This window comes from Arvicola amphibius, chromosome 12 (assembly GCF_903992535.2).
Source record: "Arvicola amphibius chromosome 12, mArvAmp1.2, whole genome shotgun sequence".
NCBI classification, from domain to species: Eukaryota; Metazoa; Chordata; class Mammalia; order Rodentia; family Cricetidae; genus Arvicola; species Arvicola amphibius.
Window position 1 is genome coordinate 122785053 of NC_052058.2, and position 24814 is coordinate 122809866.

At 43.4% G+C, this 24814-nt stretch overlaps 2 protein-coding genes and 1 long non-coding RNA gene across 3 annotated transcripts in view; 2 read left to right on the forward strand and 1 right to left on the reverse strand.

Moving 5' to 3' along the window:
- LOC119802706 (serum amyloid A-5 protein-like) overlaps positions 1-24814 on the forward strand; it is a 226863-nt gene that overhangs the window by 41298 nt on the left and 160751 nt on the right. The gene's annotated exons all lie outside the window — the stretch shown is intronic.
- Positions 5742-13661, reverse strand: LOC119802712 (serum amyloid A-2 protein-like). Its single transcript, XM_038313805.1, has 2 exons — positions 13571-13661; positions 5742-5931 (listed from the first exon to the last, which is right to left on the reverse strand). The coding sequence occupies exons 1-2, from the start codon at positions 13659-13661 to the stop codon at positions 5831-5833; spliced, it is 192 nt and encodes a 63-aa protein (XP_038169733.1). The 3' UTR covers positions 5742-5830.
- The window catches only part of LOC119802714, a 33734-nt gene continuing 25911 nt past the window's right edge, over positions 16992-24814 (forward strand). The window contains exon 1 of the long non-coding RNA XR_005283494.1: positions 16992-17187. This is a non-coding gene — a long non-coding RNA (uncharacterized LOC119802714). The remainder of the gene's footprint in view (positions 17188-24814) is intronic.

A 24814-nucleotide genomic window follows, 5' to 3' on the forward strand; every position in this document is an offset into this window, starting at 1 on the left:
AGTTGGAGTCCAGTACTGTTCACACTGTCTGAGGCCATCTAGAAACTACTGAGTAGGACCAGAACAATGACATTTTTTGTTGACAATATGTATTGAACGTTGAAGAGTCAAACAAGAGTTTTAAATAAAATTGCCCATATCTGAGTTGAATTCAATTTAGAGTATTTTTCTAGTATTTATTTGCTATGTTTCTATTCTAAACCTATACACATTGACTAATCACTGGAAATATATTTGTTGCAGAATTTCCTGCTGGCCTGGTGCCAGAGAGTTAGCCACTAACACCCAGCCCTAATCCATCCTTTGTCACAGACTCCTTCTGTTGCCCCATGTGGATCTTGTCTGGGAGTTTCCCATGGATACAAAGCCTATGCAAAACTTGGTTAGGAGCAACCTGGAAAACTGTGATACGATTTATTGAGAATTTGCACTTGGCTGTATTTTTCGAAGCTTCAGTCGGGTTGTGTTGAGCATATGGAAATCAACTGGCTAAGGTGTAAATGTGGGGAAATAAAAATGCCCTGGCCAAGGGAAAGCGCTTCAGTCCATTGAGGGAGGTGACCCTGTGGCCGCCAAAGGCTAAGTTCATTCTAAAGGTGTCTCTGAGTCTTCACTGCACAGACTGTGTGAACCCACACCTCTGCTGTGACATCACAACTATAATTTTTAAAGAGAGTTACTCAAAAGCATCATGCATTTTTTCTTTTCTTTTTTTTTGGAAAGAGGGTCTTTCCTTGTAACCCTAGCTAGCTTGGATTTTGCTAGACCAGATATATCAGGCTGTCCTTGACCTTAAGATATCCTCTGTCTTCTGAGTGTGAGTGTTAGGATTAAAGGTATGTGCCATTGCCATCACACACACACACACACACACACACACACACACACTTAAAAATTAGTATTTTTTCTTTTGTTTTTTTTCAAGACAGGATTTCTCTGTAGCTTGGGAGCCTGTCCTGGAAGTAGCTCTTGTAGACCAGGCTGGCCTTGAACTCACAGAGATTCCCCTGCCTCTGCCTCCCGAGTGCTAGGATTAAAGGCGTGCGCCACCCAAGAGAAAGTCAAACACTAGTATAAATTATAGCAAATAATTGTATTATATAAGCCATATAACCAGATAGTCATTTATAATGTAATAAATTTACTGGTAATAAATGAAGGTTTTGTTTGAACAGAACGTGAACCTGAGACTTACTTCTGAGCAGTTTGCAGGAACGTGTTGGGTAAATCCAGTGTGGAATGATGTTAGACACACTGAATAAGCAACCTCTTTCTTTTTCTCCATTAATACCAAACTAGCTGTCATACCTACCCACAACCTTGGGTATGATCTGGCCTGGTGGACTGAAGTAACTGTCAGGAAAACAAGGCTCCACAGAGTTGCTGAGAGTTTTGTGAAGCGTGGCAGTTCTCTCCTCTGGCAGTACCCGGGTTTGGGTCTGCCGGCTTATGCTGAATGTGAGACTGTACTGAGGTGATGGGAGCGAGCTCTCCTTCACTTTTCAGCTCCACAGCACATCTCAAGGCAAGCAGATGCCAAGAACCAGCATGGCTGCCATCCTGTCTGCATCTCCCCATCTAGGGCAAGTTACCACATCCTTATTTCCACATCACCTGAATTCATCTCCCAAGCCAAAGAGAAAAGAATGCTCTTCATCCAGACATTGACACTGGAACAGTCTGAGCATGAGGCAGTGTTTTCACAACCATCGTTTGCCGAGAAGTTCCAGACGCACTTGACCACTGTGTAGTGAGCCCCGGTCTAGAGAAGAAAGAACAGAAGAAATGTGAGCTTAGAGCAGAGCAGTTCCCAACAGAACATCTCCAGTTCCTGTGAGAAGGTTCAAACAGAGGTGAAGGAGACGGGAGAAGCTGTCTCAGAGTTTGGACACAAGGAATTGGGGGCAGAATAAATGAGTCTGGGAAGACAGAGGTGGCAGAGTGGCTTGAGCAAGCTCAAACTGGCCTTGAGGCTGATGTGGTCGTGGACTTGACTCCAGGAGACTGAAGTACTGAGGGCCAGGTCCATGGTCAGATTGCTGCTGCAGAGTGAGGGCCCAAGTGAGGCTCTAGGTTTTCATGCAGTGCAGGAAATGAAAACAAAAGGCCAGAGAAAGATGAGCTGGTAAAGCAAGCCTTCCAGGTTTGATACATAGGTACTTTAAACTCAGCACACTGCGGGAGAAGGTGGCTCAGTGGGTAGCACTTGTCTGAGAAGCAGGAGGACTGGAGTTTGGATTCCTAGAGCCCACATAAGACCTGGGCATGTGTGGTAGCCACCTGTAACCCCAGTGCCCAGAGAGCAAGGAGACATCTAGCAGGAGCAGGCCAGCTGCAGCTTGAGAGAGAACCGACCTAGTAAACAGTGCAGAGTGACGGCAGAAGACACCCATGCTGGTTAGTCTCCGTCAACTCTACACAACCTGAACCAATGAACAGTGTTCCTCTGTGGTCTCTGCTTCAGTGGCTGCCTCCAGGTTCCTGCCTTGGCCTCTGTTGGTGGCGGACTGTAACCTGTAAGCCTAGTATATCCTTTCCTCCACTACTGGTCAAAGTGGTAATGACAGCAACAGAGAAGCAAAGTAGGACATCCCCACATCAACAGAGTCTCCTAGACCTGCACACACTCGCAAGCATGAACATATACACATCGTAGCTAGGGTTACTGCTGCTATGATGAAACATGACCAAAAGCATGTTGGGGAGGAAAGGGTTTATTTGGCTTACACCTTCACATCATAGTCCAGCACTGAAGGAACTCCAACAGGGCAAGAACCTGGATGATGCAGAGGTCATTGAGGGGTGCTGCTTACTGGCTTGTTCATCATAGCTTGTTCAGCCTGCTTCCTTATAGAACCCAGGACCATCAGTCAGGGATAGTACCACCCACATTGGCCTATGCCCTCACCCACCAATCACTAGTTAAGAAAATGCCCTCGGGTCAGATGCGTGTGTGTGTGTGTGTGTGTGTGTGTGTGTGTGTGTGTGTGTTTGCACCCCAATCAAAGTTTCCCCTCTCTCCCCTGTTCCAGTTCCTATCCCCTCCCATCCCCTACCCACTCCACTTTTCATCAGATATAGGCAGGCCTCCCATGGCTATCAGTCAGCCATGGTATATCAAGTTGCAATGAGACTAGGCACCTCCTCTACTATTAAGATTGGATGAAGCAACCCAGTAGGAGGAATGGGTCCCCAAAGTAGGCAACACAGTCAGAGACAGCCCCTGCTCTCACTGTTAGGAGTCTCACATGAAGACCAAGTTATACAACCTACAGCCGGATCTTTTGGAGGTGTTTTCTCAATTGAGATTCCCTCCTCTCTGATGACTCTAACTTGTGTCAAATTGACATCAAACCAGCCAGCACAGTACACTCCCACACACCATACTCATCTAAAAAATTTAAGGAGCCTGGTCTGGTGATACATGCCTGTAATTCCAGAACTTGTGAGCCTGAGGCAGGAGGATCCCTTGAGTTCAGGACCGGCTTGAGTAACATTGTGAGACCCCGCCTCAACAACCATCACTGCTCAGCTTGTGACAAGTAGAACATGTGGACAGAGAAGTCCATTCCCTAGTTCAGAAAGGTGAGGTCATCTGTCTTTTAACTGCAATATGGGAAAACATCCAGAGTGTAAGCATCCAAAGAAGTGCTGAAGGAAGACCCCAGCCTCAGTATGTAAAAGCAAAGAGCGTTTAGTAATACCCGCATACATGGGGTCATTCTCCTGTACAAAATGGTGATGATCCCAGAGGAGCGTGCAAGTTCCTTCTAAGTACAGTTAAGGGGCGTTTCAGGAACTGTTAGATCATTTTACATATAATTGGTTAAACAAACAGCCATTACATTAGTATACCTTTAATTGGCTGAAACTGTTTTATCATTTTTGGACATACGTGCACAAGATTGGGCAAGTTCGGACGTGATTCAGTTGGGGGCTGCTGGATTTGTCCTTGGTGAGGCTGACCTGACTTAGGCCTTTGTTTGTTCTCTCTCATCCCTGAGTGCCATGGTATCGTGGATAAATTGCCTTTCTCAGAGAATGGAGACCTAAGCTCAGTTGTGAGAGTGGGAGAGTTTAACCCTTCAAGAGTTCCTTTCTAAGGAGGAAAGTGACCAGACTCCTCAGGAGTGTGAGGTTTGTCCAGCCAGAAAAGGTTTAGAAGGACAATGATATTCCCCCCGAACAGAAATGTCAAAGGCTACAGAAAGAGGTTGCATCTTGGTGTTGATGCTGTGTCTGTATTCCCAGACACAGTTTTTCCTGGGATATTTTTCTGAAATCAGGGCAATTCAAGCAGAGGTATGCTGGCTGGTTTTGTGTCAATGGACACAAGATAGAGTCACTGGAGAAGAGGGGCCTCAAGTAAGATAATGCCCCTATACAATACAGCTATAGGCATTTTCTTAATGATTAATGGGTGAGGGCTGATCCCATCATGGGTGCTGCCATCCCTGGGCTGGTAGTCCCAGGTTCTATAAAGAAGTAGGCTGAGCAAGCCATGAGGGGCAAACCAGTAAGCAATATCCCTTCAACAGCCTCTGCATCAGCTCCTGCCTCCATGTTCCTGCCCTGTTTTGAGTTCCTGTCCTGACTTCCTTCAATGATGGGCTATAATGTGGAAGTGTAAGACAAACAAACCATTTCTCCTCTGTGTTGTTTTGGTCATAGCGTTTTATCACAGAAATAGTGACCCTAAGGCAAGAGGGAACTACTTTGCAATATTTCTCAGGATGGAGAAGTAGTGTGATACTGGATTTGTAGGTGTTGAGTAATGAGCAAGATCAAGGTGATAGCTGCAGGGTAAGCAGGGACCAGTCCTCTTATGGTTTTGTTCCTGGTCCCCAGAGACTAAGGCTGGGGAGATCAGAACAGGCGACTTACATGGTTGACCGGGAGTAATAGCATGTCATGGAAAGGTCTGAAAATGACAACCTACACCCAGAGCACAAGGGCTCAGAGAAGGGATCATGGCAGATTCCGGGTGAGTGGGGTCTGCCCTGTGTAATCCTAGAAATGACCTCCAATGAAAGATGCTCAGGCTCAGCTCCACTTCCATGTTGGTATTTATTACACTCTTCTCAAGCAAGTAGTTACTACTGCAAGAATAACAGTTTTGAAACTCTTGGTATGTATGCATGTGAGATACCTACTGTGTGTTCCCCAGGAACTTCAGTGTTCAGGGGAATGAAGAACCCTATGTCCTGTCCCCAGAGCCTGCAGAAAAGCCTCCTGAGGCTGAAGTGAGGATGCCCAGCATTTGTCAGACAGGCCTGCGGGTCTGTAGTGATTGGGATCTTTGCCAACTGCCGCCCCATCCATTGGCTTCATGATCAGCCATGGAATCCTCATGTCCATGGCCTATTCATGTCTGAATGCCCTCTCTTGCATCACTAGGAGAAACAGACATGGAAGAAATCCATCACCAAGCTTCTTAGTCACAGTACACCCAGTTCCCCCATTTGCATGAAATGGCTGTAGGAGGAAATGAGGAAGGGTCAGGAAGAAGGGGCTGAGACACTGGTCAGCCCACACTGGATGAACATCACCAGAAACGCTGGTGATGATGAGAGTCATTCAGTCTACATTCGGGAGCAAGCCCACATAGCATGGCTGTATGCTCACTGTCCACAACCAGGGTCTACACTGGGCAAAGATGGAGACAGTAGCTGGATGAGCAAGTGGAGGAGGGTTCACAGATTAGCATGACACTCTCCAGAGCTCACCTTCTATTGCTTCCTCAGAATAAATCCCTGCTACCCAGACCCAGCATCCCAACAGTCTGTGTTTACCTGAGGACTTCAGCAGCCCAGACTCCCCCGGGACCCCTTCAGGCAGCATCACAGTTCCCTCTGGCATGGAAGTATTTGTCTGCACCTATCCAGGTGGCCTCCCTCATGTCAGAGTAGGCTTGCCACATGTCCCTAGTGCCTGGGTGGGAAAGACAACAGGAACATGACCTAAAGACTCTGCCTATGACTTAGAGGGGATGAAAAGGAATAAAGGAACTTATGGCTTGAGCCTGTGGTCAGAGCAGCTGGAGACCATGAATGGGAGATCATTTCCTCCTCCTCTCTGGCTTCTCCTAGTAACTCTGGAGGGCCATTGGGGGCAAACCTGTCCTGTGTTGTGTTTCTTTTTTTTTTCTTTTTTTCTTTTTTATTTTTTTCATGGTTTATTTTTTTATATTTAAAATTTTCCATCTCCTTCCCTCCTCCTCCCCCTTCCCTCCCCTCCTCCTCCCCCTTCCCTCCCCTCCTTCTTCCCCTTCCCTCCCCTCCCCTCCACCCATATCTCCCCTCCCTCCCTCTCAAGGCCAAGGAGACATCAGGGTTCCCTACTCTATGCTAAGACCACAGTCCTCCCAACTCCCCCCAGGTCCAGGAAGGTGATCGACCAAGCTGAGAAGGCTCCCACAGAGCCCATCCATGCAGAAGAATCAGAGCCCAGCGCCATTGTCCTTTGCTTCTCAGTCAGCCCCCACTTTTGGCCACATTCCAAGAGACGGGTTTGGTCGCATGATCCATCGGTCCCATTCCAACTGGAGTTGGTGATCTCCCATTAGTTCTGTCCCACCGTCTCCATGAGTGAACGCACCCCTCACGTTCCTGACTTTCTTTCTCATGTTCTCTCTCCTTCTGCTCCTCATCAGGACCTTGGGAGCTCAGTCCAGTGCTCCAATGTGGGGCTCAGTCATTTTCTTCATCTATCGCCAGGTGGAGGTTCCCTCACGGTCCTGACTTTTTTTCTCATGTTCTCTCTCCTTCTGCTCCTCCTCAGGACCTTGGGAGCTCAGTCCGGTGCTCCAATGTGGGGCTCTGTCATTTTCTTCATCTATCGCCAGGTGGAGGTTCTATGGTGATATGCAAGAAATTCATCAGTATGGCTATAGGAACTGGCCTTTTCAGGCTCCCTCTCCTCAGCTGCCCAAGGAGCTAACTGGGGGGCGTCTCCCTGGAAACCTGGGAACCCCTCTAGGGTCAAGTCTCTTGACAACCCTCAGGTGGCTCCCTAAATTAAGATATATGCTTCCCTGCTCCCATATCCACCCTTCCTTTATCCCAAGCATCCCATTCCTCCGAGCTCCCCCCATTCTCCCATTCACGCTTTTCTCTCCCCATCTTCCCTTGGCCGCATCTCGCCCAACCCTCAAGTTTCCAATTTTTGCCTGGCGATCGTGTCTACTTCCACTATCCAGGAGGATTACTATATCTTCTTTTGGGAGTTCACCTTCTTATTATCTTCTCCAGGATCCCAAATTATAGGCTCGATTTCCTTTAATTATGACTAGAAACCGATTATGAGTGAGTACATCCCATGTTCATCTCTTTGGGTCTGGGTTACCTCACTCAGAATAGTGTTTTCTATTTCCATCCATTTGCATGCAAAATTCAAGATGTCATTGTTTTTTACCGCTGACTAGTATTCTAGCATGTATATATTCCACAGTTTCTTCATCCATTCTTCCACTGAAGGGCATCTAGGTTGTTTCCAGGATCTGGCTATTACAAATAATGCTGCTATGATCATAGATGAGCAAATGCTTTTGTAGTATGATTGGGCATCTCTTGGGTAGATTCCCAATAGTGGAATTGCTGGGTCCTGGGGTCGGTTGATCCTGAATTTCCTGAGAAACCGCCACACTGCTTTCCAAAGTGGTTGCACAAGTGTGCATTCCCACCAGCAATGGATGAGTGTACCCCTTACCCCACAACCTCTCCAGCAAAGGTTATTATTAGTGTTTTTGGATTTTAGCCAATCTGACAGGTGTAATATGATATCTCAAAGTTGTTTTGATTTGCATTTCCCTGATAGCTAGGGAGGTTGAGCATGACCTTAAGTGTCTTTTGGCCATTTGAACTTCTTCTGTTGAGAATTCTCTGTTCAGTTCAGCGCCCCATTTTTTAATTGGGTTAATTGGCATTTTACCGTCTAGTCTCTTGAGTTCCTTATATATTTTAGAGATCAGACCTTTGTCAGTTGCAGGGTTGGTGAAGATCTTTTCCCAGTCAGTAGGCTGCCTTTGTGTCTTAGTGACAATGTCCTTTGCTTTACAGAAGCTGCTCAGCTTCAGGAGGTCCCATTTATTCAATGTTGCCCTTAAAGTCTGTGCAGCTGGGGTTATGCGTAGGAAACGGTTCCCTGTGCCCATTTGTTGTAGAGTACTTCCCACTTTCTCCTCTATCAAGCTCAATGTGTTCAGATTAATATCGAGGTCTTTAATCCATTTGGACTTGAGTTTTGTGCATGGTGATAGATATGGATCTACTTTCATTCTTCTACAGGTTGACATCCAGTTTTGCTAGCACCATTTGTTAAAGATGCCCTCTTTCTTCCATTGTGTACTTTTGGATCCTTTATCAAAAATCAGGTGTTCATAGGTTTGTGGTTTAAGATCCGGGTCTTCTATACAATTCCATTGGTCGACTTCTCTGTTTTTATGCCAATACCAAGCTGTTTTCAATACTGTAGCTCTGTAATAGAGTTTGAAGTCAGGGATGGTAATACCTCCAGAAGTACCTTTATTGTATAAAATTTTTTTGGCTATCCTGGGTTTCTTGTTTTTCCATATAAAGTTGGTTATTGTCCTCTCAATCTCTGTGAAGAATTTTAATGGGACCTTGATTGGGATTGCATTGAATCTATAGATTGCTTTTGGTAGAATTGCCATTTTCACTATGTTGATCTTCCCAATCCATGAGCAGGGGAGATCCTTCCATTTTCTGGTATCCTCTTCAATTTCTTTCTTCAAAGACTTAAAGTTCTTGTCAAATAAATCCTTCACTTCCTTGGTTAGAGATACTCCCAGATACCTTATGCTATTTGTGGCTATTGTGAAAGGTGATACTTCTCTGATTTCCCTCTCTGCTTCCTTATCCTTTGTGTATAGGAGGGCGACTGATTTTTTGGAGTTGATCTTGTAACCTGCCACATTACTGAAGGAGTTTATTAGCTGTAGGAGTTCTTTGGTGGAGTTTTTGGGGTCGCTTATGTACACTATCATATCATCTGCAAATAATGAAAGTTTAACTTCTTCCTTTCCAAATCGAATCCCCTTGATTCCCTTATGTTGTCTTATTGCTATTGCTAGAACTTCAAGCACTATATTGAAGAGATAAGGAGAGAGTGGACAGCCTTGTCGTGTTCCTGAATTTATTGGGATAGCCTTGAGTTTCTCTCTGTTTAATTAGATGTTAGCTGTCGGCTTGCTGTAAATAGCTTTTATTATATTTAGGAATGACCCTTGTATCCCTAATCTCTCCAAGACCTTTATCATAAAAGGGTGCTGAATTTTGTCAAATGCTTTTTCAGCATCTAATGAGATGACCATATGGTTTTTTTCCTTCAGTTTATTTATATGATGGATTACATTGATAGATTTTCGTATGTTGAACCAGCCCTGCATCTCTGGGATGAAGCCTACTTGATCGTAGTGGATAATTTTTCTAATGTGTTCTTGGATTCGGTTTGCCAGTATTTTATTGAGAATTTTTGCGTCAATGTTCATGAGTAAGATTGGCCTGTAATTCTCTTTCTTGGTTGAGTCTTTGTGTGGTTTAGGTATCAGGGTAACTGTAGCTTCATAGAAGGAATTTGGCAGTGACTCTTGTGTTTCTATATTATGAAATACCTTAAGGAGTATAGGTATTAGGTCTTCTTGGAAGTTCTGGTAGAATTCCGCATTGAAACCATCTGGTCCTGGGCTCTTTTTGGTAGGGAGGTTTCTGATAACAGTTTCTAATTCTTCGCGACTAACAGGACTATTTAGAGCATTTACCTGGTCCTGGTTTAACTTTGGTATATGGTATTTATCTAAAAAACTGTCCATTTCTTTTACATTTTCCAATTTTGTGGCATACAGGCTTTTGTAGTAAGATCTAATGATTCTCTGAATTTCCTCTGTGTCTGTGGTTATGTCCCCCCTTTCATTTCTGATCTTATTAATTTGTGTGTTCTCCCTCTGCCGTTTGATTAGTTTGGCTAAGGGTTTGTCAATCTTGTTGATTTTCTCCAAGAACCAGCTTCTTGTTTCATTGATTCTTTGGATTGTTTTCTGTGTTTCTATTCTGTTGATTTCTGCCCTCAGTTTGATAATTCCCAGTCTTCTACTTCTCCTAGGTGAGTCTGCTTCTTTTTTTTTCCAGAGCTTTCAGGTGTGCTGTTAAGTCACCAATAAGTGCTTTCTCCATTTTCTTTAAGTGGGCACTTAGTGCTATGAACTTTCCTCTTAGCACTGCTTTCATTGTGTCCCATAGGTTTGAGTATGTTGTGTCTTTGTTTTCATTAAATTCAAGAAAGACTTTAATTTCTTTCTTTATTTCTTCCTTGACCCAGGTGTGGATCAGTAGTTGACTGTTCAGTTTCCATGAATTTGTGGGCTTTCTGGGGGTAGCATTGTTGTTGAATTCTAATTTTAATCCATGGTGATCCGATAAGACACAGGTGGTTACTAATATTTTTTTGTAACTGTGGAAGTTTGCTTTGTTACCAAGTATATGGTCTATTTTCGAAAAGGTTCCATGAGCCGCAGAGAAGAAGGTATATTCTTTCCTATTTGGGTGGAATGTTCTATAGATGTCTGTTAAGTGCATTTGGTTCATTACCTCCATTAAGTCTTTCAATTCTCTGTTAGGTTTCTGTCTGATTGACCTGTCCATTGGTGAGAGAGGAGTGTTGAAGTCTCCAACTATTAGTGTGTATGGTTTGATGGCTGCCTTGATTTCTAGAAGTGTTTCTTTTACATAAGTGGGAGCTTTTGTATTTGGGGCATAGATATTCAGGATTGAGACTTCATTCTGATAGATTTTTCCTGTTATGAGTATAAAGTGTCCCTTTCCATCTCTTCTGATTGATTTTAGTTTGAAGTCAACTTTGTTGGAAATTAGTATGGCCACACCTGCTTGTTTCTTAGGGCCATTTGCTTGATAAACCTTTTCCCAACCCTTTACTCTGAGTAGGTGTCTGTCTTTGTGGTTGAGGTGTGTTTCTTGTAAACAGCAAAATGTTGGATCCTGTTTTCGTATCCAGTCTCTTAGCCTGTGCCTTTTTATAGGTGAATTGAGTCCATTGATATTAAGTGATATTAATGACCAGTGGTTGTTAACTTCGGTCATTTTTTGTAGTAGAGTTTGTGTGTTTCCCTTCTTTGAGTTGTGCTGATGAAGGGTCGCTAGATGCCTGAGTTATTGTGGGCGTTGTTGGACTCCTTGGTTTGTGATTTTCCTTCTATTACTTTCTGCAAGGCTGGATTTGTGGCTACGTATTGTTTAAATCTGTTTTTGTCCTGGAATATCTTGTTTTCTCCATCAATGGTGAATGCAAGCTTTGCTGGGTATAGTAGTCTAGGCTTGCATCCATGTTCCCTTAGTGTCTGTAGCACATCTATCCAAGCTCTTCTGGCTTTCATGGTTTCCATTGAGAAATCAGGTGTAATTCTGATAGGTTTCCCTTTATATGTTACTTGACCTTTTTCCTTTGCAGCTCTTAATGTCTGTTCTTTATTCTGTATGTTTTGTGTTTTGATTATTATATGGTGTGGGGATGCTTTCTTTTGATCCAGTCTATTTGGTGTTCTGTAGGCTTCTTGTACCTTCATAGGAACATCCTTCTTTAGGTTGGGGAAGTTTTCTTCTATAATTTTGTTGAATATGTTTTCTGGGCCTTTGAGTTGTAATTCTTCTCCTTCTTCTACCCCAATTATTCTTAGGTTTGGTCTTTTCATGGTGTCCCAGATTTCCTGAATGTTTTGTGTTAAGAATTTGTTAGATTTGTTTAGTTCTTTAATCTGTGAATTTATTTCCTCTATAGTATCTTCAGCGTCCGAGATTCTTTCTTCCATCTCTTGTATTTGGTTGGAAATACTTGTCTCAGAAGTTTCTGTTCGTTTACTCAGAGTTTCCATTTCCAGTCTTCCCTCAGATTGTGTTTTCTTCAATACCTCCATTTCATTTATCAGGTCTTGTACTGTTTCCCTTACCTGTTTGATTGCTTTTTCTTGTTTTTCTTGGGTATCTTTGAGAGATTTATTTATTTCGTCTACCTTTTTGTTTGTCATCTCCATTTCTTTATGGCAGTTTTTTACCTCCTGTTTAAGGTCCTCTATTATTTTCATAAAGTACTGTTTAAGGTCGGTTTCTTCTATATCTTCTGGGGTAGGGTGTTCAATTCTTGTTGTTTCGGCATGTCTGGATTGTGGTGATGTCATGTTGCCTTTCATGTTGTTGGAGGAGCTCCTGCATTAGCGCCTGCCCATCTCTTCCTTCAAGAGGAGCCCCGAGGCGCTTGGTGTCCTAGACCAATCTTTGCTGTGACTGAAACTGGTTGGATCTCCCCAGTGCCAGAGGAGGACCTATTCCTTGCGTCACAATCTGAAGAAGCCCGCACCCCTCCGCAGGAATCCTCAGACCTGCCCGAAGGCCAGATTGACCCTTTTGGGTGGATGGCCTCAGTACAGGAGCAGGACACCTGAAAACACTAGGGAAGGCTTGGGAGAAGCAGGGAAGTGAGAAACAGAGACAAGCCTGCAGAGGGAGCTGGGGGGAAGGGGTCTGTTCTCTCTTCTAGGGCAGGTTGCCCCAGGGTCCGCATTCACTCACCAGTTCAGATGGAATGTCAGTGCACAGGATCAGGGATTCCAGGCAGCCCAGGGACACTGCCCAGACAAAAGGGCCAAGGTGGGGGCAGGGCAGGATGGAATATCACACAGTGAACCTGGCAGCACCCTGTGTTGTGTTTCTTCCACAACACAGCTGTGAGCTGCCCCTCACCTGGGGGGAAGCAGACAATGAGGCAGGGCAGTGTCATTACATAGCAGGGCATGTCAGCTTCAGCACCGTGGAAGTGTTTGCCACAGAGTTGTCAGGTCCTACCACCAGACCCCACAGCACATTTCCCCAGTAGTACAACCTAGTGTAGCTAGAGCCATTCAAAATGTCCCTCGGAGCACACTGCCTCCAAGCAAGGGCCAGTGTTTCTGGATGCAGCTACCCCTGACTAGGAAGCTCCATCTTGAGGTGACTATTAGTACACAGAAGGCAGAGGAGGGATGCACACAGGGAGCATTGGCTCTGATCCCTAAGAATCCTGTCCTGGCAGAGAGTGTGTGCACCAGGGTGACACTCCCGTCTCTCCTTTGATTAGACTGCACAGCTCCTGTGCTGTTTCCAGCGAGCTTTCGAGCAAAGATCTCAGCTGTGGCTGCTGGTTCTGATCCCGTGAGGAGACACTCAGAGTCCCCATACTATGCAAAACTCAAGGCCAACCTCGAGACTAGATACAGGGGGAAGACAGGTCTAGGCCTAGGTGGTATTACTGCTCTCTTGGTGATACCACTGGACCTCACATTGTTCACAATGTACTTAGGAAGTGTCAGGCAGACTTGGAAGACAGGATCGGCCTCAAGCACAGGTGGGTTGTGATCTCTGCTCTGCCTCCTGCTGTAGGTAGTGCATATTCAGAAGTCTTGCAGGAGTCTCTGGTCCATCCTGCCAAGCAGGACAGTGAGTCCAACCCTCAGGTATTGCTCAGGAGACCAATAGAAGTCATGTGCCATACCCCCTCCCAGTCTTACCTTGGTAAACTTCACCAAGGAATGAAAACCAGCTCTGACTGCTGACTTCCAGGACCAGGGAGCAGAAAAGGAGACCAGTGAGATGCTTCATCCTCCTGAAATGAAAAGACAGGCTCAAGGACTGACTGCTCTTGGACTGCTACCTCATCCTCAGGCATTTCCTCCACAGAGGCCCTGGTTGTTCCTTCTTACTGATGTTCAGTAGTGTTCTAGCAGTGGCCCCTGAAGACCTCACAGCAGGACACACCTCAGAGCACAAGGTCTCAGTTCTGACCCCACCATGCCTGCTGAACTAACTCTGTTGAGGAAGGCAGCATGGCAGCATGGATGGAGCTGCAGAAGCAGAGGCCAGGTCCTCACTTCTTCCAGGAGACTGATTCAGTAGTAATCATTCCCATGTCCCCTCTGCCCAGCACAAACTCCACCCCAAGTGAATGGAAGTGAGGAGGTTCCCTTGAGAGGAAAGCTCACTTGCTGAAACACAGCCTACAGTAAGTTTCTGTGCATGGGTTTTTCTGTCACCTGGTGTCTGGTGGGCAGAGCCTGGTGGGTTATGGCTGTCAGGTAGAGGAGGCTGGTACTAATGCTGAGCCTCCCTGCTGGGGTCAGGGACAGAGAGGGACAGGCATGGTGCCTGGGAGAACTCCCAGCAAATCATTTCTTCTAAAAGACTGCAACAGAAATCTTGCTTCATCCACAGGTTATTTCCCCTAATTGTGCATATGAGCACACAATACAGCTTTGTCTTCACAGTCTTCTGGGTCAGCATGTATGCGGGTTAATACTGACCAAACTGAGGCTGCTGAGAGGCAAGGAGTGGCCATCTCAGATGATCAGGGCTGCTACCGAAAGGAGTCAGAACAATTCCTGCAGCCAACGCTTGCTTTCCCAGACATTGCCTCAGGTTGGTTTTTTTTTCTTTTGAACCTGGGACTGACACTTTACTTTCAGTCATACCCTTCTTCTTCTTCTTCTTCTTCTTCTTCTTCTTCTTCTTCTTCTTCTTCTTCTTCTTCTTCTTCTTCTTCTTCTTCTTCTCCTTCTCCTTCTCCTTCTCCTTCTCCTTCTCCTTCTCCTTCTCCTTCTCCTTCTCCTTCTCCTTCTCCTTCTCCTTCTTCTTCTTCTTCTTCTTCTTCTTCTTCTTCTTCTTCTTCTTCCTTTCTCTCTCTCTCTCTCTCTCTCTCTCTCTCTCTCTCTCTCTCTCTCTCTCTCTCTCTCTCTCTCCTCTTGTTTTTGAGAAAGGGTTTTACTGTATAGCTTTAGCTGTCCTGGAACTCATTCTGTAGACCAGGCTGGCCTAGAACTCAGATTCACCTGCCTTAGCCTCTGAATGCTGGTATTAAAGGTGTGTGACACCATGGCATGGCTGACCTTAAGTCTCGTTGAGTTCACGTCTAAACTAAACTTGCAAAACTGCTCAGCCAGCCACAGCAGACATTACATGCTTCCCAGGCCCACTCAGCTCTCAGCACTTAGGGAGGGCACCTCTCCCTCCACCTTCTTTATAATATGACAGGTAGATCAACTAAACTGTCTCACAGGGACAAGGTACTAGAAGGGCCCTACTCCTTCCTCAACTCAGTCCTAGGAAGGAGCATAAAGTCAGGTCAAGGTTTTTGGGAGTAAGGAACTAAGAAACCAACAGAAGGAAGGAAGGAAGCACCATGTTTCACAGAAAACAGCACCCATTGGCTTGGGGAATGTTGGGTAAGCTAAATTACTGGGCACAAGAACAGATCACAGGACACACAATGGAACACACTTCAAGAGTTTATTAAGAGGAGGAGAGAAGAAGGTGTTCAGGATTGTCAGAAACTTGGTGTGGGAAGAGAGCGTGGAGTGGATGTGTCCAGTTTTGAAAAGCTGTCTAGCACATGTGCATAGGGGCTTATGTAGTCATGTCACCTGTAGATCACGGACCATGCTGTAACATAAATCACATAGGGCTTGAGGGCCCTGGGTGGCTATGTTAGTTGCCTGAACACTTGATGGCACATGTGCAGCTGTGGAACCCAAAACCTTGGGGTGGCTAGGCATTGTGCCAGAGCACTGGCAACTTTGGGTGATGAAAATAATAACATTTCACAATTTTGTTTATTATAAAAACTGGGGGGGGGCTAAGGGTAGCAAATGGGAATGAATGGAGGAGTTGGGTCCCTCAAGACTGCTTCCTGCTGATTTGTGGGCACTGAAGTCTTGGAGAATTTGAGAAAGATGGGATGTTGGTCACGTCCTGGGGTAGCTGGTTACCTCAGTGTTTTTCAGTCTTTGTGGAACTGTCCAACTGACAGCTTGGACCCGACAAGATATTGGCAAGGCAGAAGATTATGTTTAGAAAAAAATTTTGATTCTGGTAATTGAGAGAGGAAGGTCCCAAGATGGATGGGGGTTACCCAGGGCTCCTGATATGAAGGAGGGAGTTTTCCAGGGATCCCAAGACCAGAGAAAAGTTAGATGATACTTGCTGTGGGAACTCTTTCAGCCAATAGTATTTAAGGTACTGATCTACTTTGGGCATGGTGTCATGTACTATAAATGCAGATGAAAAGCATGTGTGGGCCTCTTGGATTCAGTTCCGGTCCCCAGCACATACATGTTGGGGTGAGCTGCTTGTTTGTCCTGGCTGCCCAGAACTGAAATAATCACACAGAAACTGTATTAATTAAAACACTGCTTGGCCCATTAGCTCTAGCTTCTTATTGGATAACTCTTACATCTTAATTTAAACCATTTCTATTAATCTGTATATCACCATGAAGACATGGTCTACCAGCAAACTTTCAGCATGTCGATGTCAGGCAGCGGCTCCATGGCATCTCTGACTCCGCCCTACTTTCTCCAGCATTCAGTACAGTCCTCCCCGCCTACCTAAGTTCTGCCCTATCAACAGGCCAAGGCAGTTTCTTTAGTCATTAATGGTAATCACAGCACACAGGGGACTCCCACATCACATCCAGAGGACTGTGATCACTAATCTTTCTGTGAGTTATCTCCAGATAAATAAACCTTTGTTACACTCCATTCTGGGCTATTGTGGAACTCTTTTGTATGCCAACAAAATGGCACATGGTCTGTATTCATGCTACTGCTGGGCCCTGCCCAGGCCCCCACAACCTTCTCCCATCCCATGCAACTGAACTACCCCTCTGGGCAGCTGAGCAAGGTTTGGCTGGACTGGCCTGCTGCGGTGATTTGGCAATTTCCCACTGCCCATGCCCATGTGGCCTGGTCCACCTACTAAGTGGTTGACTTACTGCTGCCTGCTGCTTTCTGCTGCAACTCCTCCATGGCTTCTCTGGTTTCTGCCAGGCCAACTATGGTCAGGCTGAGCTCAGACTCCAGGAACAGAGGCTCTAACCCTGCTCCTGCAGGCTTGCCTTCCTAGTTCGTATTCGCGGATGCCTGGCCTGAGCTCTGGGTTCCTTGATATTCTGACCAACTCATACCTCCATATGCAGATGTGCTCCGCTTATGTAATTAACTAAATTTGTTAGTAACTCTAAGTCTCAGATATTTCAGGTACTGATCTTGGACCTGCCTTACTGCTGCAACTGCGACACCTGCTGGCCAATCAAGCATATTACACCTACAACAATTTCCTGAAAATTATAACAGAGGTAAGTTAATTTGATTAATAAATAAAGAAATAAATTTGAAAATTGTAAACCAGCCCCAAGATAATTGCAGACAATATCACCATTCATGAATTTAACAACCTTTTTGTTTCTACTATGGATGGAATTCTGCAAAAGCTCTAATGAGCTATCTTGTATATATATTTTTGTAATCATGGCGCCTATTAGCTTACTCTTTGTATTATAGCCTTAAGGAAATAGTTGATAACAGAGTCAAGAATGAGAAACTTTTAGAAAGTATACAGCCTTTAGCTGAAAGGATTCATACTATTGAAAACGATAACCTTCATTTGACAGACAAAGTTCCACTCAGGTCAATGGGTTATGAAGGAGTTGTGTTGCAGGTTCTTCTGTTTGGGCCATGAACCACACTATCAGATGAACTCCTCACTTTGACCAGTTGTGGTTTTCAGTAATGGTCACTGTGTGCTGCAAATATAAGATCCTTTGATGACAGGTGAGAGCTACACTTACTGTGGACATAAGGAGAAGCTTTACAAAACAGGAATTATGCTGACCAAGAAGAGCAACAGTTGTAGGTTCTCCTTTAAGATGAATATATATATATATGTGTATATATATATATATATATATACATATATATATATATATATATGTACATACACACACATGGTGTATTCAAGTGGCTTACAGGGTGTGGTCTAGCTAGTGCAAAGATGGCTGATTCTCAATAGATAGGCCTAGAAATCAGCAGTTCTTCAGTCGCCAGGGACAAATGTCTCAGATGGTCTTGAGTGTGCACTGGAATTCCAAAGAAATAAGTTCTAATACTAACAAGGCAATACTTTAGCAGCAGGACAAATGAGCTTTTCCAGTGAGAGTAAGGAAAAGCATGCAAAAGCATAGGCTTCCTTCTCCGTGTCCTTTTATGTAGGATGTCACTAGAAGGCATGACCTAGACTTAGGATGGGTCTTCTGGCCTCACATTATCTAGGTTTAGGGTGGGTCATTTGACTTCAAATGATCAAACCAAGAAAATCCTTCTGATGGGAGCGCTGCTTGTGTTTGGCTGATTCCACATGCAGGGAAGCTGACAAGTGAGTCTAGCCATCACAAGTCTACACCTTACCAAAGTGACACATGCTCACATCTCCTGTCATCCTAGTTTCCAAATGAGAACAGTGACCAAGTCATAGCTCCACCTAAGTTGTATAACATTTCATGTACAACTGTAAATGTATTTATATACTTTAGGATAGGTACCAGTATCTATCTCACGGGGAACAAAATTTTGATGTCGTATAACTTAAATGCAATATCCTGATATTATCTCAAAGGATTTAAAATTACCCGATAAGGAAGAAGAGGGATGAAAACATACTTACTATATGTGTCTATATTCATAAATATGTTCTTAAAAATATGTCAGAAACACTCATGTCACTTGTAATCCTTGTTTTGGCAACAGTGAAGTTAGATTGTATTTATAACTACTTTTCTCTGCAATCCATTCTGTATTTCCTCCAACCTCAGCAATACCAGAATAGGCTTTGTTACTTTTCCTGGAGGAGTGGCCCATGCCTCATCCCTGAAGGATCTGGGTCCTTTCTCATCCTGCCTCGATTGGTTGTTATAGTTTACCATTAACAGGAATCACAGAGCATGCTAACACCAAGAGAAACCCTGTAGGATCTCATGCATGCCAGACTGCCTTATCACCATTTTGGAGATGCAATCCAAATTTCCCCTAGGAGTCTTGATAAATCACATCTCCTCCTAAAACTGTTATTACAGTCTTAGGCTGTTGAGACAAAAGCATCAGAATTTCAAAGTGACCAGTAAGGAGCCCGAGCTTCTAGTTATATGGAAATTTTATCATGTCTCCAGGAAGGTGCACCCATCTCTAAACTGGAACCAAAACTTTTAGGCCAGCAGAACAGAAGTCATTCACGGGCAGCAAAAATTGTCCCAGCCACTAGGCGTGATAGTGAGTCACCATTTTCCATTTCTACCCCCTTGATTCCTAGACTCATGAGGCCTTGCAATGGGAAAACTGTTCTATTTTGTGGACTCTGATCCAAAGCTTATCTTATACTGTGGAGGTGTCTTAGCCCATTAGGCTACTGTCACCTAACTGGCAGGTGTCTTAGCCCATTAGGCTACTGTCACCTAACTGGCAGGTGTCTTAGCCCATCAGGCTACTGTCACCTAACTGGCAGGTGTCTTAGCCATGTTCTATTGCTGTGAAGATGCCATGGCCAAGGCAAGAGGAAGCATTTCATTGGGGGTTTCCTTATAGTTCCACAGATCAAGCCCATTACCATTATCATGGAGCATAGAGGCAGGCATGGCAGTGAAGCAGTAGCTGAGGACTGTATCCCTCATGAGCAGGTAGCAGGGCAAGAGAGAGATGTGGGCCTCTCCACTTCTCTTAAAACCTTAATCTCACCTACAGTCACATACTTCCTCCAAGGAGGACAACACATCTAATGATAATCCAATCAAAGAGTTTCAGTCCCTGGTGATTTAGCATTCAAATACATGAGCCTCTTGGGGCCATTCTTGTTTAAACCACCACAGCATAGTAACCGGATCTTCAAAAGGCCATTCTAAACTTACTGACTCAGAAGAGCCACAGAGTCACAGTCAGATGTTAAGAACCAATGTCCGTATGTTGTCCTCAAGGTTTCTTGTGGGGATGCACTTTTATTTTTAATGATGTTGCTTTAAGTGGGTGTTCACAGGTTTTATTTCCACATCTTTTATACACTGACACCATTCTGAGTGAGGGGCATGAATGGCACATAAAGGAGAACTGGGGAACATGGTACAAGATGTACAGTGATGTAGGTGGGTCATCTGTCTATCTGTTGTTTCATTGGTTAATTAATAAAGAAAACTGCTTGGCCTGATAGGTCAGAACATCGGTAGGCAGGGAAGACAGAACAGAATCCAGAGAGGAAGAAGGCAGTGGGTCAAATGCCATGGAGCCAGCCACCAGATCAGACATGCTGAGTCTTTCCCAGTAAGACACCACCTTGTGGTGCTACACAGATTATTAGAAATGGGTTAAGCAAGATGTGAGAATTAGCCAGTAAGAGGCTAGAGCTAATGGGCCAGGCAGTGTTTAAATGAATACAATTTGTGTGTTGTTATTTCGGGTGTAAAGCTAGTCATGTGGGATCCGGGCGGGATGAAAAGCAGGCCTGCTCGCCTCATCACTACAGAATGGCGCACACATAGATAACTGAATCCACAGAAAGCTTGAGAAAGCTTGGAAAAGAATAGAGTAAAGCATGGCTTCTTGGTGGCAGCAATTTCTCGGGTCTGCTCTGCTTGCGAGAGCAAGAAAACACTCTCATCTAAGAGAGGCTTCCTGACTCAGCTTTAGCTGCAAAACCCTGCAGCTCTTTTAAGAGGTCCTGCCATGTAACACTTACACAGTGTTGATGAAAAGCCGACTGCATGCTTTTAGGTTTTCAGCTGTAGCAGGAAAAAATTGGTGCTGTTTTAAAATGCCGGCTTTCTGGGCCATCCTACCAGGGCAAACTCTGACTCTTTCAGGCAGGTGGTCCAACTGAGTGTGGTCTGTGAGCAGAATGCTGCAGCTTGGTTGCTGGCAGGGACCTTGAAACGTCATAGAGTTGTGGCAATAAAAATGGCTACAGCCAGTACCTCAGCCATGAGGCTCGAAAGCTAAGGAATGGGCTGGATCTAGCCAGCAAAGCCATGGCTTTAATCCTACCCATACTGCTCAGTAATTTAAAGGCTCGTGTGGTCAGAGAGAGAGATATACAGTAAAGAGAGATTCAAAAACAAAGAAAACCTCTAAATGATTTACACTGTGTTAAAAATATATGCAGGCTAAAAGTTAAAGTTCTTAAAGTAAAAAACAAAAAAGAGAGAGAAAGAAATAGAGTAGTTTGGTGTGGTAGTACACACCTTTAATCCCAACACTTGGGAGGCAGAGGTAGATTGACTTCTGTGACTTCAAGGGGCAGAGGTAGATTGACCTCTGTGACTTCAAAGTGTGTTAGCACACACCTTTAATCCCAATGCCTGCGAGGCAGAGACAGGCAGATCCCTGTGAGTTCAAGGACAGCCTGGTCTACAGAGTTATTCCAGGACAAAGATATACAGAGAACCTGTCTCAAAAAATAAAAGTAAAAATAAATGAAATAGAGGTTAAAAGAAAGCCGCACAAAGATGGAAAATACACAGAAAATCTTGATAGTGTATGCTATTATGTTCTCTTTGAATTGTTTGAATACTGAGGAAGGAGCAACAGCTGCTAAAAGATATTTGTTTATAAATGCTGCTGAACTAATCCAAGATAGATATTTTGAAAATACCTTGACTTCAAAATTTGGATATAAGGTTATGATGCTTTGGAAAAGTTCTTTTGTTTTCACAGAGGATGAGACCCTGTGGATTTCTTCTATCCCAATATGGTATGATAGACTATGCCCTCCTGAAACGTTGCTATGAACACCCTCAAAAAATTACTTTGCTCAACTGCTGACTGAGATGTACCTAACACACAGATTATATACCATGAAAGACCTAAATAACAGTGCTCCCATATGGCAGGAAGCAGTTTGAAGACAAATAACTGTGCCCATATTCCCAAATATTGTTTATAAATGTTCTTTTACATTTAAAGGGGGAGATAATATAGATATAAATAATTTGGATTGATATGAATCTTGGTTTACTGATACTAATTTAAGGTCAATCTTGTTATATGTATTTCTGATATTGATTAAGGTATTGTGATTGTGTAGTTCATTTAAAATGTAATGTATAATCAGGAAATATAGGTTATTATTGAATAATCATCGATAATAGTCAATCTTGTAGTCATGATAGTTAGATTTTCTAGATATATAGAGATGTATTTCAGTTAGATAGACATTCTTCATATCTTCCAAAGACTACAGAATATGGCATTTTAAATGTTTTAATAACTTAGGGCTTTTCATGACAATGAGACACGTCTGCTCCTGGCAGTACCAATCTACTTCAAGAGGAAGATGGGTATTGAAGAAGCTCCTTATGGAGTTTAATAGACATTTGGGCAAGAAACTGCTCTTGCCTGGACTTTTGCATAAACTGGACACAAAGAACCCACAGAGAGAGGACTGCTGAACTTGCCTAAAGGTGAGATGGTCTTTTAGGGTTCCTGATTCATGAAAGAGTCTGCGACACATTCTGCAGGACACAGCAGATAGTGACTGAACTGCCTTTGAAATTTCCTGATTCATGGAAGTCTGCTGGATACTATGGGCCTGTAGGCTGAAGATGGATGCCCAATGGTACAGAGGAACTTTGGGTGACTGTCCAGGTAGTGAGATGTCTCAGTCATTTCTAGAGTTTTGGAAATTGCTTCCTTCTTGTTTACCTAGGTAATATTGTGTCCTTCTGGAGTCTTTGATGGAGTTGAAGAATAAATAGATAGTTATAGTTTTCCTTAGTTATGATAAAAGATAAAGTAGATATAAATATTGTAACTGTAATTCTTGCTTGATAACTTTTTTGTTATATGTAATTTTTACTATGTTAAAGTGAAAGCCATTCTTTTTTGTTTAAACAGAAAAAGGGGAAATGATGTAGGTAGGTCATCTGTCTATGTGTTGTTTCATTGGTTAATTAATAAAGAAAACTGCTTGGCCTGATAGTTCAGAACATAGGTAGGTGGGGAAGACAAAACAGAATCCAGAGAGGAAGAAGGCAGTGGGTCAGATGCCATGGAGCCAGCCACCAGGTCAGACATGCTGAATCCTTCCTAGTAAGCCACCATCTTGTGGTGCTATATAGATTATTAGAAATGGGTTGAGTAAGATGTGAGAGTTAGCCAGTAAGAGGCTAGAGCTAATGGGCCAGGCAGTGTTGAAATGAATACAATTTGTGTGTTGTTATTTCGGGTGTAAAGCTAGCCATGTGGGATCCTGGTGGGATGAAAAGCAGGCCTGCTCATCTCATCACTACAGTACAGTGTGTCCATCTGAGTTTATTGCAATGACAGTGAGAGTCCAAAGTAAAGTAAGGTTGATTACATTGATCTTCTTAAAGGTCTTCCAAATATATAGCAGATCTTATTGTTCAAATTTCCCTCTGAATTTTTATATTGTGATAGGTCCCCAGACAATATGATTGACACCATATTAGAAGTACCACTCTGACCTTAAAACCCAGTGCAAAGGCCCCAACGCCTGCCAAAAAGGGAACTGAAAAGAAAAATGGGAGAATATAGATATGATAAGATAAACGGCAGATTATTGACCACTTTTAAAAGGCAGCTCCTAGTTTTAAATATTTTACAATGGATTGGACTTTTGTATATTGTGTACAATTTTGTATATTGAGATTGACTTTGATAGAACATACTGTGCATATATTTCTACTCTTGTTGAAGGTATTGTACCTATATAACTCACTTAACAATGTAATGCAAATTTCTAGCTCTTGAAAATTATTATTACCAATTGTTTAGGATAATATGGAAATGAAAGTTAGTAGTTAATCACCTACTATAATTAAACTTGTAGCCACATTAGGTATGTTTTCAAGGTCAAACAAAGATATATTTTAGACAGGTCATCTTCAAACAGTTCAGAGATTTACAGAATATGGCATTTAAGTTATTTTAACCACAAATGTTCTTTTTTTTATTACAATGAGACATGTCTGCTCCTGGCAGCACCAATCTATTTCAGAGAAGATTTGAGTATCGATGAACTTCCGCATATAAGTTACTTTCTTTGGGGTAAGAGTAAGCCACTGGGAAAGAAAGTGTCCCTGCCTCGACTGCTGACAGTATACTGTCCTAACTGGACAAGAAAAACACAAAAGAGAGTGACTGCCAAACATTGTCAAGATAGGAGGGACAGCCCTTCAGAATAGCCTGCTTCACAGAGAAGTCTGTAGGACTTGTTAGGCCTGTAGGCCAAAGATGGATGTCCCAGTGTTGCAGACGTTGTTGTATTTATTTCCTATATATATATTGTACATAGTTACTGTTCTTATGGTATACATTTTCTTATATTAGTTATAGCCTTTATAAAATTTTAGACAAAAGGGAAATCATAGTGATATTTTATCCATGTATTATAAATAAAGCTTGCATGAAAGCCAGAAGGTGAAACTAAGCCAGGAGAGGCCAGGCAATGGTGTCACACACCTTTAACCTCAGGAGTTAGAAGGGTGAGGCAGATGGATCTCTATGAGTTCAAGGCCACCCTGGGCTACATAAGATCAATGCAGAAACAGATCCAGGTGGTGGTGGCTCCAACCTTTAATACCCAGTACTAGGGATGCTTTTTCAGCATCTAATGAGATAATCACATGGTTTTATTCTTTTAGTTTATTTATATGATGGATTGCATTGATAGATTTTCATATGTTGAACAATTCCTGTATCTCTGAAATGAAGCTGACTTGATCATGGTGGATGATTTTTTTTTATGTGTTCTTGGATTCAGTTTGCCTGTATTTTATTGAGTATTTTTGCATCTATGTTCATGAGTGAGACTGGTCTGTAATTCTCTTTCTTGGATGAGTCTGTGTGATATTCAGTATCAGGGTAACTATAGCTTCATAAGAAGAATTTGGCAATGTTACTTCTGTTTCTATTATGTGGAACAGTTGA